This window comes from Vidua macroura, chromosome 6 (assembly GCF_024509145.1).
Source record: "Vidua macroura isolate BioBank_ID:100142 chromosome 6, ASM2450914v1, whole genome shotgun sequence".
In the NCBI taxonomy this organism is placed as follows: Eukaryota; Metazoa; Chordata; class Aves; order Passeriformes; family Viduidae; genus Vidua; species Vidua macroura.
The window spans coordinates 38,999,175-39,012,433 of NC_071576.1; the positions used below are offsets into that span (position 1 = coordinate 38,999,175).

The window sequence follows — 13,259 nt, forward strand, 5'->3', positions numbered from 1 at the left end:
TGTAATAATCAAGCCATCGACAGTGTGACTGGCTGGCATTGTTCTATGGGTGATTTGGCTGTTGCATGTCTTCTGCCTCATGTAAGGATGGGAGGAGAAACAGTGACACTAAACAGAAACTTGGAAAAGGTGGGTTTTCTTGTGGTTCTGTCTCCTCCTGCCCCATGTAACTAGAGTGAGCAACTGCAAGACCCCTTACTGTCCAAAACCACTTCTTTTCCTCCTTGTTTCTTTTAAGTGGAGTTGTGTTGCTTGAGTACTGAGAAACCATCTTCATTTCCTCCGAGTGGCTGAGTAACCAACCTTCTAGTTGGTGCAACGTGGCAGCTTCAGCTTAGCTGCATTCTTTGTTGGAAGAGATTGCCTGCAGCCGATGGGGGAACCCCAGCTCCACTCTGGAACACTATTTCTGTGCCACTGCTGGAGCAAGGAGCCAAATTCAGAACAGAGCTTACTGTAAGGCCAGAGCAATGCAATGCTTTGAACTTTATGAGAATTTTTGTTGAGAGATGTGTTTGGTGGGAGGCCTTGTAAGTTCTAAAACTCCAGGTAAGAGCTTCATTGAAGGAAAATTACCCACCAGAACCTATTTATTTTACTCAACTGATTCAATTTCTTAGCAACCTCACATGGAAATTGCTTTGTCCATGCGAAGTAAGATACACAAACATTTAAGAAAGGTTCCAAGATGAAACAGTTTATAACAAGACTTCAGTTACATGGGCTGTAACAAATTCTTGATACCCATCCAAGAGCCACCTTGTTTCAGAGGTGGAAAGGGTCGCAGAAAGGTGCAGGAACACAAGGAATTAATGGATCAACTGCCTCTCACCTGTGCTTAGGAAACTGGTTTGCCACTTTGTAGGAAGTTAACTCACAGACAGCTGGTTGTCAGCTTTAGTCTCTAAAGTGATACGATCTGCAGAGTAGCAGAGGTGAGGCAAAGGGCTGGTTCACACTGTATGAATAGAGAATAGTTGAGGTTAAACATTATCTAGCCAGCACTCCTGCTGTGCTCTTCTGCTAACAAGCTATGGAGCTGGCAGGGAGCACTGCCATTCCTGTTAATCCCACCCAGGACGTCAGGGTGCTCCTTTATTGATGGAGTTCCTAATGTGGCTACAGCTCTCACATCTCATAAAGCAGAATGGCACTGTGGCACGTTCTCTTCCAAAGGCTGGAAAATCGTCTATATAAGCTGCTAGTGTTGAGCTGGATGGCCATAGCAATAAGAGATTCTCCAGGGCTGAGTTACCTGCCTCTTCTCTAGACAGTCCTCAGTTTCAAAACACAGTTGCTGCATCTAGGCTCTGAGTTCCCTGACCACTGCACAAATGCTCTGCTTCAGTAAAGACTTAGCTGCTGCTGTGGCCTGCCACAGATTGTGTTATGAAGGCTGTTTATTTTAGCAGCTCTCTGCTCGGCTCAATATTAAGGACAGTATCCATGTAGCTGCTGATTTACAGATACTTTGGGTGGAGGGGAAGGTTCCTCAAGTGTATTGTTTTGGAAAGTCTCCGGTGTACTTCAAGTATTCAAAGAATTTCCAATAAAACTTTTGTGTAAACAACACTCTCTACATTCTTCTGTGTACCAAAAGGTCTGGGACAGTCCCAGGCTCATGCTTGTTTTCCTCCAGGAAACAGGAGGGTCAGGGGCCTGTCAGTGAATACAGGACAGAGCAAGTTGCTGCCTCTGTCAGAGAGGGCAAAATGGACTAGTGCATTACAGTTGGAGAGGTCAGTGGGATCTTACTGAGATCAACCTACTGGAAGGACAGCAAGGGACATACAGAACAGGTGCCTGGAGGTGGGAGGAACAGTCATACAGTGTTTGACCCTGCTGACCTCACCAGTGAATTAGGAAACTGAAATCTTAACTTGTCTCCAGAGGAAAGGGGTGGGAAAAGCGGGAAAAATATACCCACAGAATTTGCATTGTACATGGTTGCTACTACACACTTAAAGCAGCATAGGAATGTTTTGAGTTGACAGGAGAGATAGCAGAGACTAATAAAATATGGAAAGAATAACCACACTTAACAGCTAACAGTATTGGTAAAAGTTAACCCTGTATAACACACAATGCCAGGTATGGTGCCAACACCTTCCCTTTAAAGGAAAGACAAGATTATAAAAATCTGTATACTAATAACAACTGTTGATTTAAGCTTTGGTGTAAAGGGTGTCTGGTTATTATAAAAAAGAGACAGTGGATAAAATGACAGGAATGGGGCAGGGGGGAAGAAAAATGACTCTGTATTACAAGCTTCTATGAAGGGAATATTCCAGCTTGGGATACAAGGGTAACAAAAACAATCTTTTCTTAATCACATCTTCAGAAGGCAACACAGTAAACTGAGTATACTGCTGTAATCTAACAGATACCGATGGGTCTACATTATATGCATGTATATGTGTGTATTTATAAGTGTCATTTCATGAACTTAAAAAAGACATGGTACAGTGTCAAAACTCACAGAAATCATCCTGTAGGATCTGGGGCTTACTACAGGGCTTTCAGTATCCACTATTTACACCATGTCACCAGGAAGACAAGAGATTGGAAAAACCATCGGGAAATAAGTGAGAAAGTAAAACAGTCACAGAAGTATGATTAACCACCAAGATCATGAACAATTAAATACCATCGCTTTGTGAGCCTACTTTATGTATTTATAAAAAATGTTCTCAGAAGAGTGTCCATAAAGTCAGGGGGCAGCTACTAATGAGAATGTGCTCAGTTGCAATGGTGTTCACACTGCATTCAGTACTGCCCATGGCTGCACATAACATAGGTCCTGCCAGTGCCAGCTCCCTGTCAGGGACAGATGCATTTAGCTCCTTGGAGCTGATGTTGCTACAGCACAATGCCAGGCAGGTCACTGTGACAAAGCCCAAAGCAAGGACCAGCTGCTACACTGAGAGGAGGTTTGAGATCTTGCTGTATAGTTGGCATGTTAACCACGCTGACCCCATTACAGGGGCCATGTCAACATGGAGAAGGGGAACTGGCAACACTGGGAAGCTCTTAACTGGTACAGTAAAAACTGACAAGCAGTACACAGTTTAGACATGCAAGTGTCGACATCAGCATCAACACATCACCCTGACATACCATCACTGACATCCCAGCAGTCAGGCTACTGCCCAAGGCTGATGGTTTTAGCCCCAGTGCTCTCCATTCTACTCCTAATTCTTGCATCCTAGCCAAAAAGCTTACTGATATAACAGGCAAATTGCAGTCTTTAGGAAAAAATAGTGAACTGAATATGGATCAAGAGGAGTGCAGTGGTCCTAACCAGACTACTGTTCATCAAGTTAGCAATCCACATACATTGAAATGAGAAGGTGCAGGCTTCTGATGAGTGTATCACCTGGCCCCAGGATAAACTTAGCCAGCTAATCCTAAAGTGGCTCCCGCTTGGCACCCTTGGAAATCCTAGGCAGACTGCTCATCATGACAGGAAGATGGTAATGTGGAAGAACAGCCCTCTTCAGGAGAGCCAGATCTATACTGCTTCATTTTTGTTTTAATTCTGTTTCCAGCCCAAGGCTCCTGCAAACTAGTATTTCTTCAGTTACTCACATAGGAGGCATTTAATACTTTCTTTCCTTCCTTGCAGCATGGTTGTGGTTGGCAGCATAGGATGGCCTTACTTGTTTCTTGTAGATGTGTCACTGCTGCTGCCATGTGACGAACATATCTGGATCTGAGATTACATTTTGATTTTTATTGAAATACAAAAAGTGCAAACTGTGAAATACAAGATTGGTGCAGATTAAACGAAAATAAACAGTGTGAACTGTGAAAACCCAGGCCTGCACCTGATGAACATCAACAAAGAAGGCAAGGAACCCCAGCAACAAAAGCAAAGCCAAAATTTTTGCACAGGAGCCCCTGTGCATAAAAAAGGAAACTCGGACCAAACTGGCCCTCGGCACTCTCATGTCAGCACACAAGGCATCTGGATGGCCCCAGACCTCCTGCACCACCCAGAAGCTCTGGTGTCAGTTCACAGCTTGGGCCAGGGAGTGATCAGAGGCCATTAAGACAGCAGGAGGCTTAGCAGAGAGGAGTGTTCTAGGTGCTAAAAGGAGGAGGTTGATGCAGAACAAGTACCCCCAACAGGAAGAAATGGCTAATAGCTAACCTAAAAGGTAAGCCAGGAAAGAGACCCATGGACAGCTCTATAGCAAGGCGAAAACTGACACAGACCAGCACCTTAATTGTATACCACCCCCAACCTATACAAGGCAGAGAAAACCAGCCCAGCCAGCACCCTGCCCATGTGAGGAGGGAATTTAACCCCCTGGCCTTGGCAGGTGCAGGCTCTGGTGACCACCCACCTGACACAGGCTGCAGGCAGGACCGGGCCAGTTCTCTGCTCAGACCACAGGAGGAATATTTCAATACAAGGCATTTGGGAGAACAGATTGCAAAAGCAACCCTGATTACTGTGCCTGCTCCAGGGCCCTCAGCAGCTCTAGCACGAGGAGCAGCAGAGAAAAGGGGCTATTTGCAGTGGGTCTCTTCCAGGATTTGCAAGCACTTTCTCACCATGAGCAGTAGTAGTTCCCTGAACACTCTGAATCTGGTCCCTGTTAGCACTGAACTGGAGCAGGCTTTTATCCCTGCCAGCAGGGGATGAACCAGCCTCTATTTTGCTAAAAAAGGAAACGTAATTTCAAGAATTTACTAAAAAAAAAAAACCAAAAAACTAAACTAAAAAAAAACCAAAAACAAAACCAAAACAAAACAAAACAAAAAAAAACCTAAAAAAACCCCACTAAACTTCAGCCAGAACTCAGACACTTGCAGTATTCTCCACTTTCCCCCTGGACAGGAGCTACTCCAGCACTGTTCCTCTGGCTACTGGGCAGGGAACAGTCCTTGCTGCTCTGCAAGGCCAGAACATGCCACCTTCCCCAGAGAGTGCACAGAGCCAGGTCTCATGCACACAAGCACTTGGATTCCAGACTGCCGAGCTTAGGCATTTGTCCCAGAAATTACCTGGGCTTGCCTTTCCTCTACAGAGATGAAGTCAGTGTCAGCTGCAGATACAGTCAGAGCACCAAGTCTCCTTCTCCCCCTACCAAAGCCTCCACAGAGCAGGACGCCTGCAGGGAAAGAGGGGCTGCACTGGGGTCCCTCAGCCTCCACAGCCCTGCCCCTTAAACACTGGGGGAAGTATACCTCTCTCCACACTAGTCCACCCCAGATTACTCCTCCACAGCACATCAGCCCTGCTAACTCACTCTAGAAGAGATCACAAATTAATTAGGAGCAGATTATCTCTCCCTCCAAAACATTTACTTAGTTACTGCTGTGAATTGTTCAGGATGAAACAATTCATATTCTGGCCTAACAGGGAAGGCTCCTGCTATTGGAAGAGGGAGACTTGAAGAAGTCAGCAGCCTGGTAGCCTCCATAGGGCAAAGTCTTCCCGGTATCTAGAAAGGATCAGATCCAATTCCATCTTGGAACCTCTCTTGCTCCAGTCTTAGAAATGTTCACTTATCCCACCCACATGTTGGTGCGCCTCCTCCAAGGCAGCTGGCTGGACCTGCGCTGCCTTGCAGAGCAGCCTACGTTTGCACCCATCCCCATTCCAGAGTTTAGCAAAAAGAGCAATCTCCTCAATTCCTGCAGCAGATGACACTTACTTTGACTATACCAGGGACACCGACCCTTGGTCAGTGTTTAAAGGCAGGCTAAAATGTTATGAAAAAGCAAATTCTCTTTAGCATCCAGTAGCTTTAAAAAACCAGTTCTGCTTGGTCCAAAAGATTTGTCCTGAGGCCAGATGCAGCAGGGAGGTCTGGCCCAGGCACACAGGGCACAAGATACAAAGATAAATCACACCATAGAAGTAAGGCTAGAAGCTCCCTCCTAAAACCCTGACAGGCCCAGGCTGAGGAGAAGGATCTCTTTTAGCTCAGGTAATGGGAATGAGGCAACCCAAACCAACAGAGATGCTATAACAGTATCACAGCTGCTCCAGAGAGGTGCTGGGACCACCCCACTCTGAGCCTGCCTTGCAGAGAACACAATCTCTGCAGCTGTGCCCAGGGCATCCAGGATGCAGCTGACCAGATGCCAGGGTACAAAGTATGAACCCAGGAGGAGACACGGCAAAGGCCCTTGGCGTGTAATAGCTGTTCCCTCACAGCTTTGGCACGAGTGCTCAGCATCTAGGCAGAAATTTGTAATCCAGGCCTGGTGCACTCCATGGTGAGGGTTAGCCCCAGTCCCTAGACCTTCCCTCAAGGCCATGCTCTCTGTTAGACTGTGCTGGGGAAAGTTGTGCTCAAAAAGACAACTAACTAGTCAAGGCAGTCTGTGCCAGTCAGCACAGATACATGTGCCAGAAGAGGAGGCCTTGTGCTGCTGCCAGGACAGATGGTGATCCTCATGGTGTTCAGCAGCTCAGTGCCACCAGGGCACTTGCTCCTGCCATTCAGACTCACCAGCTGTCAAAGGGTCACAGCTGGCCCACATGCACAGCCAGGCCTGGCATGAACCTTCCCAGGCAGGCTGGAAGTGCTGCTGGAGGGACAAACACACCTGAGCTGGATAACTGTGGGAGGCAAGTCACCCACTACAGTCCAACACTGAATAGTATCTGGAGTGGGTGACCCCAGAGGGGCTGGGCTTTGGGCTAAACTCATCTTCATTGTTTTGGAGTCTGACAGGTAACACAGCCCATTGCCATGAGCCTGTCCTTCACCTGCCTACCAAAAGCAGGGGGCCTAGAGTGGTATTTGCAAATGCAGGACATGCTGCTACCTGAAGCACAAGGGCTGCTGCTCCCTTCCCTGCTTTAGGTGCCCCTGGGGAAAGGCAGGATGCATGCTCAGTGCTGAGAAATGGCACTCACAGTAAGAATGTCTCCATCACAAAATCCAGCAACCCCACCCTAGCCCAAACAGCCCAGCTGAGGCAAGGAGGGGTGAGCTTGAATAAAAAGATCTGTGATGAGGAAGGGACCAGCAGGGCAGAAAAACTGCACATAAGGGAAGGAGGAAAGGAAGGCAGGTCATCTGATAGGGCAGAAGACTGGTGATGAGCCCTGGAGGAGCTGCGCAGGTGGGTTAGGACTCCAGTCTCAGCAGCTAAGAGACCAGCTCCCCTCCCCATCCAGAGCTGCAGGTGTCCTGCTCACTTACTTGCACACTTTCACCATCATCTCCACAGCCCTCACTCTGCTCATCACCCAGAAGATCAATGGTCCCTTTGTACTGGAGACAGCTTGGTCACAGCTCCAAGACAAAGAAGGGGGAAGGTGAGCACAGTGTGCAGGTGTGGGCTGGCCTGGATTCAGGCCTCTGCAGCCTCAAACAGCTCCTTCTGGTGGTCCAGCAGGAATTTGGTAAAGGTATTGATGGGATTGATGGCTTTTAGAGTGATGGCCACATCTTTGGCCCAGAGCAGATTTGGGCCAAACACAACTGCCAGGTTGGTGTTTGTCATCTTGTTTCTGTCGCTGTGAGCAGAGACCTAAGTGGGAAGGAAAGAGACCACTGTGAATCCTACAGAATAGCACAGCAGCTGCCCTCTAGCCTCCCCAAAGCTAGAGCTGATAGACTCACAGAGAAAATAAGAGGAGAAAAGCTGGCCAGGCCATATCATCACAACAGCACTGTCAGATAATATCTCTACAAGTCCAGATCACCACTCATGATCTTCCCTCTCGCTTGAATGGCCTTGCAGTGGCTTTCTTGGCAGCAGGAAGTACTGTAAAGCAGATCTGAGATCCCTCTTCTACTCAGCTACTTTGTAGTTCTACCTCCAGCCTGGGGAGCTTTCAGCCTCCCTGGTATAGACCACACAGGCTGTATGCCTGCACTTTTTAGGCTGAAGGCCTGCCTGCACCTCTCGGCATTATGACAACCAAATGCTTAGGCTAGCACTCACCTGCACCAGAAAGGCTGTCAATAAACGGAGCACTTGGTAGTTTTCTTCGGGCAAATCCTGGAGCGTTTTGCGAACAACATCCACACGTTTCACCTCCTCCACACCTAAAAATCAAGAGACAGGACAATCCTCAGCACCCATTCTGATGAAGGCCCTGTTGGCAGTCACAAGGTATCCCATGCATGTCTCCACTAAGTAAGACATCTTTGCCCTTAGCCAGTGCAACATTCAGGGAGTAGCACTTGTTACAACTCACTCTGGAAGCTGACAACATGGCTGTAGAGGGCAAAAGTGAGGAGGGGCTCAGGTAGCTCCCTCAAGAAGGTCTTGAGAATCACAGCAGGGAGGTGGACATCTTCATACTCCTGGAAATCTACAGGCACACCTGAGAAAGTAGAGCAGAGACTCAGTGCTCACTGGCCAAAGCAGCATCTCCTCCAAAGGACAGGACATGATGGTCAGAGCCCAAAACTAAGGAAGAGGTATTTTAAAAAACACAGAATCCTGAAGTACCACATCTTCTAGCAGAGTGGAAAAATATGTCCCAAAATCATATACAAAGCAGTGCTGAATCCAGCATTACATCTTTAGAAGTCATCAAATCAAACATGACTAAGTTTCATCCTGGTCCTCTAAAGTCCCTTCAGTATAACCAGTGAGATGGTATATTTCATCCCAAGAAACAGGGAAACTTTCAGGAAAAAAAGGATAGTAAAGGGATTATGAGTGGGAAGGAATATGCTTTCCACACAGCAGAAGTACCAGATATTTCTCCCTTGCAATTCAGGTCATACCCCAAAATGAGACCTCACCTACAGACCTATCAAAGAAGAAGAGGATCCATGATGGACTAGTTCCTACAGTTGCAGTTGCACAGTAATAATTAGGGAATGAGAGGGGCTCTGATGTGTTTGGGCACTTACCCATATTGTATTTTTGCTGGACCTCTCTGACAACCTGTGTATTTGCTGATCTCCGGAAAATCCCCTCTGTATTAAGAGCTGTGAAGTGACAGCAGATGGAGAAGGAAAAAATCAGCCATGTGAGAGTCTTTAAAAATGCTGGCCTTAACAATTATAAATCCATGCTGTGGGGCATTCAGACAGATATCAACAAGCTCCTTTTTTAGAGTACAACAATTCTTTCTGCTTCCACTATCAGACAAAGGATACAAGGGGCATTTGGCTAGTTTTACACAAGTGGGAACATGGACTCCTGAAAGAAGGATTCTCCTAAGCCCTCCACAGTCTCACTTGAAGGCTAACTCGCCTAGTTCGGGCTTTACACCCTATTTTAGACTGCCGTTCTTTATCTTACCACAGTCTTGATTGGATCTTGGAGAGAACAGAGGTCACTGATATGGGACTGCAGCTTCCCCAAACACTTACCATGCTCCCGCAAATGAGAAATGGTGTCTCTGACCACCAGAGGAACAGGAGACTGATCAGGGCTCTTCTCCCTGAGACTGCACCAAGAAACAACAGGTTACACATGACTGCTACACAGGACTGGTCCTGCCCTACATGCAGCCTCCAATTCTTGAATTTGCCCACACCAGCTGTACTGCGTATGATCTTGCTGGTTCAGCCATTATTCCGGCCTTCTATCCTCTTCACCCATCATGTTACATCATTCACTGGAGCAACTATGAGCTCATTACTAGACCACAGGAACGGTTTTCCATCCTCTGTAAAAATCTCAACCTGTATATGCCAGGGCAAAGGGTTTCCCAGAAGGCAAGGATGCTAGTTATGAATCAGGTGAAAAAGGTTACACTTCCTTTTTTCTTCCCCATAGGAGCAAGGGCAGAAAGAAGCTGACACATGAGAAAAAAAATTTTGGCCACCACATTCCTGTGATAGAAGATTTATCAACAAAATGGCTGTCAGGGAAAATCTCATGACACCAAGGTGCTCGCTGCCACCCTCACATTCGTTTGTCCAGACAACTCGATAGCTTGGAGCTGTTCACCCCTCCCAGGCTGCTAACAAGCTCAGGCACCACGGCACCATGGCAAACACCATCTGGAAATGTTGCACTGAAGCTGGGGAATGTGTTCCCAGACTGCCTCAGAGGATGTGTCTAGCTACACAGTACTGGCTCCTCCTCATTCTCCGGGGAGGCAAAACCACACTCAAGAGTTAAAAATACCTTCAACACTTACTCAGTATCACCAGCCCTTGCCAGTGTCTGTGTTTGCCTTTGTCATTGTGCAGGAATGGGGAGTGGGATTCGCTACAAGGCTGAATAGAGGTGCTTTCAAAATAGATTTTATGATTTGGAAAACAACTAAGAAACAAATCTGCAGTACTGCTCAAAGCAGCATAGTCCTAAAGAGACTCCTGTCAGCCTGCTTCTTACAGATTTCTTTTGCTTAAAAGGAAGTTTCTAGTGCCATAAAGCTGTCCCCGTGGCTCTTACTTTGCTCCTCCCTTAGTGACCCTAAGTTGCAAAAACAATCTAACCCAGGGATCAAGAGGATGGAACTGAACTGAGTTAGTCAGGATCTGGACATGAGCACAGAGTTCCTGAGGAAAATGATTAAAGTTTTGTAGGAAGTCTGAACTGCAAGAAATTTCGCAGCCATTTTCTGCTGTTGTTCAGTAATAAATACAGTGACCTCATATCGAGCAAGTCAGGACAAAAGCAACACAGTCCAGAAATACTCACTGCTGTAGGGAGACTCCAAACTGCTGGTTTGGCAGTGGTGGACGTGGGGGTGTTGGCTTCTGGGGCACTTGCAAAGGTTTCTGCAGGGATCTCAGGTATTCATCATACCTGCAGCAAAACACGGACTAGTAGAAAGCCACTCCACCTTCCAGAAAGTGCATGAACCCAGCACTGCACACCCACTGGTAACAGAACCAGACTGGTACAGTCAATTACACCTACACAGAACCACCACAGGCAGCTGTGGAGCACAAGAACAAACATCTGGTTGCCAGAAAAAAAAGCAGGGAGAAAAGGAGTATCTATCTGTAATCAAGAGTTGGAGTAGCTGAGTAACAGCGTGGGAGGGAGGCCAGGACAGCACTGCTTGTGATGAGACAGATGCATGTGTGGGTGTGGGATAGGGAAGCAATCTGGTAGGACTGACATTATGGCAACTTTGGGAAGCCTCAAAGACAAGCTGAGCAGTGCAGAATGAGCTGAGCAGGTCCCAGATGACAGCAAATGCACACCATGAGCTCCAGGTCAGTGTTAGGGTCAGTATCTTGCAGAAAGTCCCCAGGGGGTGAGTGGGAGATGCAGGATTGGTGCTCCATTGCAGGAGGATTTTTAATTCAAAGACAGAACTGGGGACTGGGGCCAAGAACACACAGGAAGGACTACAGAGAGAAACCAGTCTTGAAGGCAACTTGTCAGCACACCCTGCAAAACCACTGCCTGAGTGGAACAATCGCTTCCTTCCCTTGCCACACTTTACAAAAGGTCCTCTCTCACAGAGCCCTAAGGAAGGGAGAGACAGACAGTATTCTCACTTTAGCACTTGGCTTGGGATCCCCAACTGCTCCAGCTTCACATACTCCTCCAGCTCACTAAGGTAATTCACATAAAAAATCTTTCGTCCAAATTTAAAGCTGAAAAACAAGAAAAAAAGTAGATATTTGAGGAATTGGGAAATCCAGTAACATAACTGACTTCTTACAGAAAAGGAGAGCAGAGGACTGCAAGAAACATCAATGGGGCAAAAGGTAGGTATGGCTGAGCAGAAGAGATGTCACCCACGTCATTTTCCCACTTCATCTATTTTACCAGAAGATGCAAAAACTTTACAAGATACATTAGAAGCCCTAGCAGCAGCAGGCTCCCTCAAATGGTGGGTTTCTCCTTCCTATGTTCAGCAGTAGTCTTGAGAAGATCTTATTCCCAATTATTTCACAGAGTTATTATTTCAATATCACAATAAATTAAATATTTGAGTTGCAGAGCCTGCAACTTTTTACTTCTATTTGGCTGGAGAGAAAAGGAGTAGCACAGAGCTGCAAGCTCTGTAGGTTCCTAAAGAGGTATTTCTGGTGTGTGAGTATTTCTGAGCTCAGAAGTGGGAGGAGACAGAAAAAGGTGAGAGACTCCAGGATAGGCCTGGCAGCCTGGGCTCAGCTTGTGTGCCTCTGAGAAGGCCTCATTGTTCCCCTGCAGTGTGAGCTGCCAATAGCGCTTCCTTCCTACCTGATCAGAGGCTTGAAGAGTATCAGGAGGGTCTTGATGAACATAGTTGGGTGCACAATATACAAGGCTTTGATGTTCTTCTTGTACCTGTCAAGAAAAGCCCAGTAATGACCAGCTGCACTTTAAGCAGAGGAACCAACCTTTCAACAAGATTAAGGCACCCTGGTTGCTTCATGCCTTTTGCACTGAGCCTCACCACATCCCAGCATCCATGGCCTCTGCTCTCCCATGCTCTATAGCAGTGTCAGGCCACTCAGCAACCTAATGGCATGCTACCCTGTATTCCAAGATTCATCTAAAACCAGTGAGCAGTCTCCCCAGGAACCTACAACTATAGCATGGGGCTGACACACTTGCACCAGGTCCTGGGTTTGCTCTTGGCTGCTGGCTTAAAGGATGTAACTACAGAAGGAGCTATTTATCCTATGATTCAGTCTGTATTAAACAACAATCCACCTCCTTAAGCAGGAGAGTAAGTGACAGTAAATTATGATCACCAAGCTACACAGGGGAGCTGGGGAAGATCCTCTATATTATGCTACAGAACAGCACATAACATCCTTGCTTGCTGCATCTTTACTCACTTGCGATCAAATTCCCTGTAGGCATCCCGTAACCAGCTCAGGGATGGCTTGTTCTCACTGGTCAGGCCATGGTGCAGGTACACCAGAGTGTAGTCACTCTCCACATACTGGTCAAGTGTGAATTTCAGGTATCTGAGAAGAAAGAACTGATGAACTCACTTTGTGCTCTGCTACAGAGAGGCTATTCCTCCCTTTGGGACTCTTTTTGTGCACCATAACAGAGGATTTGCATCTCCAGCAATGGAGGTAAGCACTTGGGAGGACATGCCCAGCTAAAGAAGCTACTGCAGATGGATCTGTCCCCAGGAATCCAGCAGCTGAGAATTAGGTCAGATTTAAGAAATTAACAGCAGCCTACTAAGACTCTACTTACCCCAGCAGTTTCACATGATCTAGTTGATGACTTGGGGGCATCCGGCAGGCACTGAACAAAATTACTTTCCTTCCGTATTTGTCATCACCTGCAGATAAAATGCCAGATATTACAGGGAGTTAAGGACTTAATTGTGGTATTGGCAGCAAGGGGTAAAGAAAAAATGAGAAACCACTGTAACAAGGTACAGCTGCCAGCAAAGCTAAATCCAA

At 46.8% G+C, this 13,259-nt stretch overlaps 1 protein-coding gene across 6 annotated transcripts in view; it reads right to left on the reverse strand.

Moving 5' to 3' along the window:
* The window catches only part of ARHGAP1 (Rho GTPase activating protein 1), a 35,007-nt gene that overhangs the window by 5,317 nt on the left and 16,431 nt on the right, over positions 1 to 13,259 (reverse strand). For 5 of the 6 annotated variants that reach the window (XM_053981326.1, XM_053981330.1, XM_053981328.1 and 2 more), the window contains 11 exons: positions 13,048 to 13,135; positions 12,675 to 12,806; positions 12,091 to 12,177; positions 11,400 to 11,498; positions 10,588 to 10,695; positions 9,306 to 9,382; positions 8,841 to 8,918; positions 8,174 to 8,302; positions 7,918 to 8,021; positions 4,786 to 7,500; positions 2,243 to 4,720 (listed from right to left, as the gene is read on the reverse strand). In XM_053981326.1, coding sequence (XP_053837301.1) covers positions 7,321 to 7,500; positions 7,918 to 8,021; positions 8,174 to 8,302; positions 8,841 to 8,918; positions 9,306 to 9,382; positions 10,588 to 10,695; positions 11,400 to 11,498; positions 12,091 to 12,177; positions 12,675 to 12,806; positions 13,048 to 13,135 — 1,082 coding nt within the window. In that variant the 3' untranslated portion in view covers positions 2,243 to 4,720; positions 4,786 to 7,320. Of the gene's footprint in view, positions 1 to 2,242; positions 4,721 to 4,785; positions 7,501 to 7,917; positions 8,022 to 8,173; positions 8,303 to 8,840; positions 8,919 to 9,305; positions 9,383 to 10,587; positions 10,696 to 11,399; positions 11,499 to 12,090; positions 12,178 to 12,674; positions 12,807 to 13,047; positions 13,136 to 13,259 lie in introns of those variants that run through there. The other variant, XM_053981329.1, reaches the window with a different exon arrangement.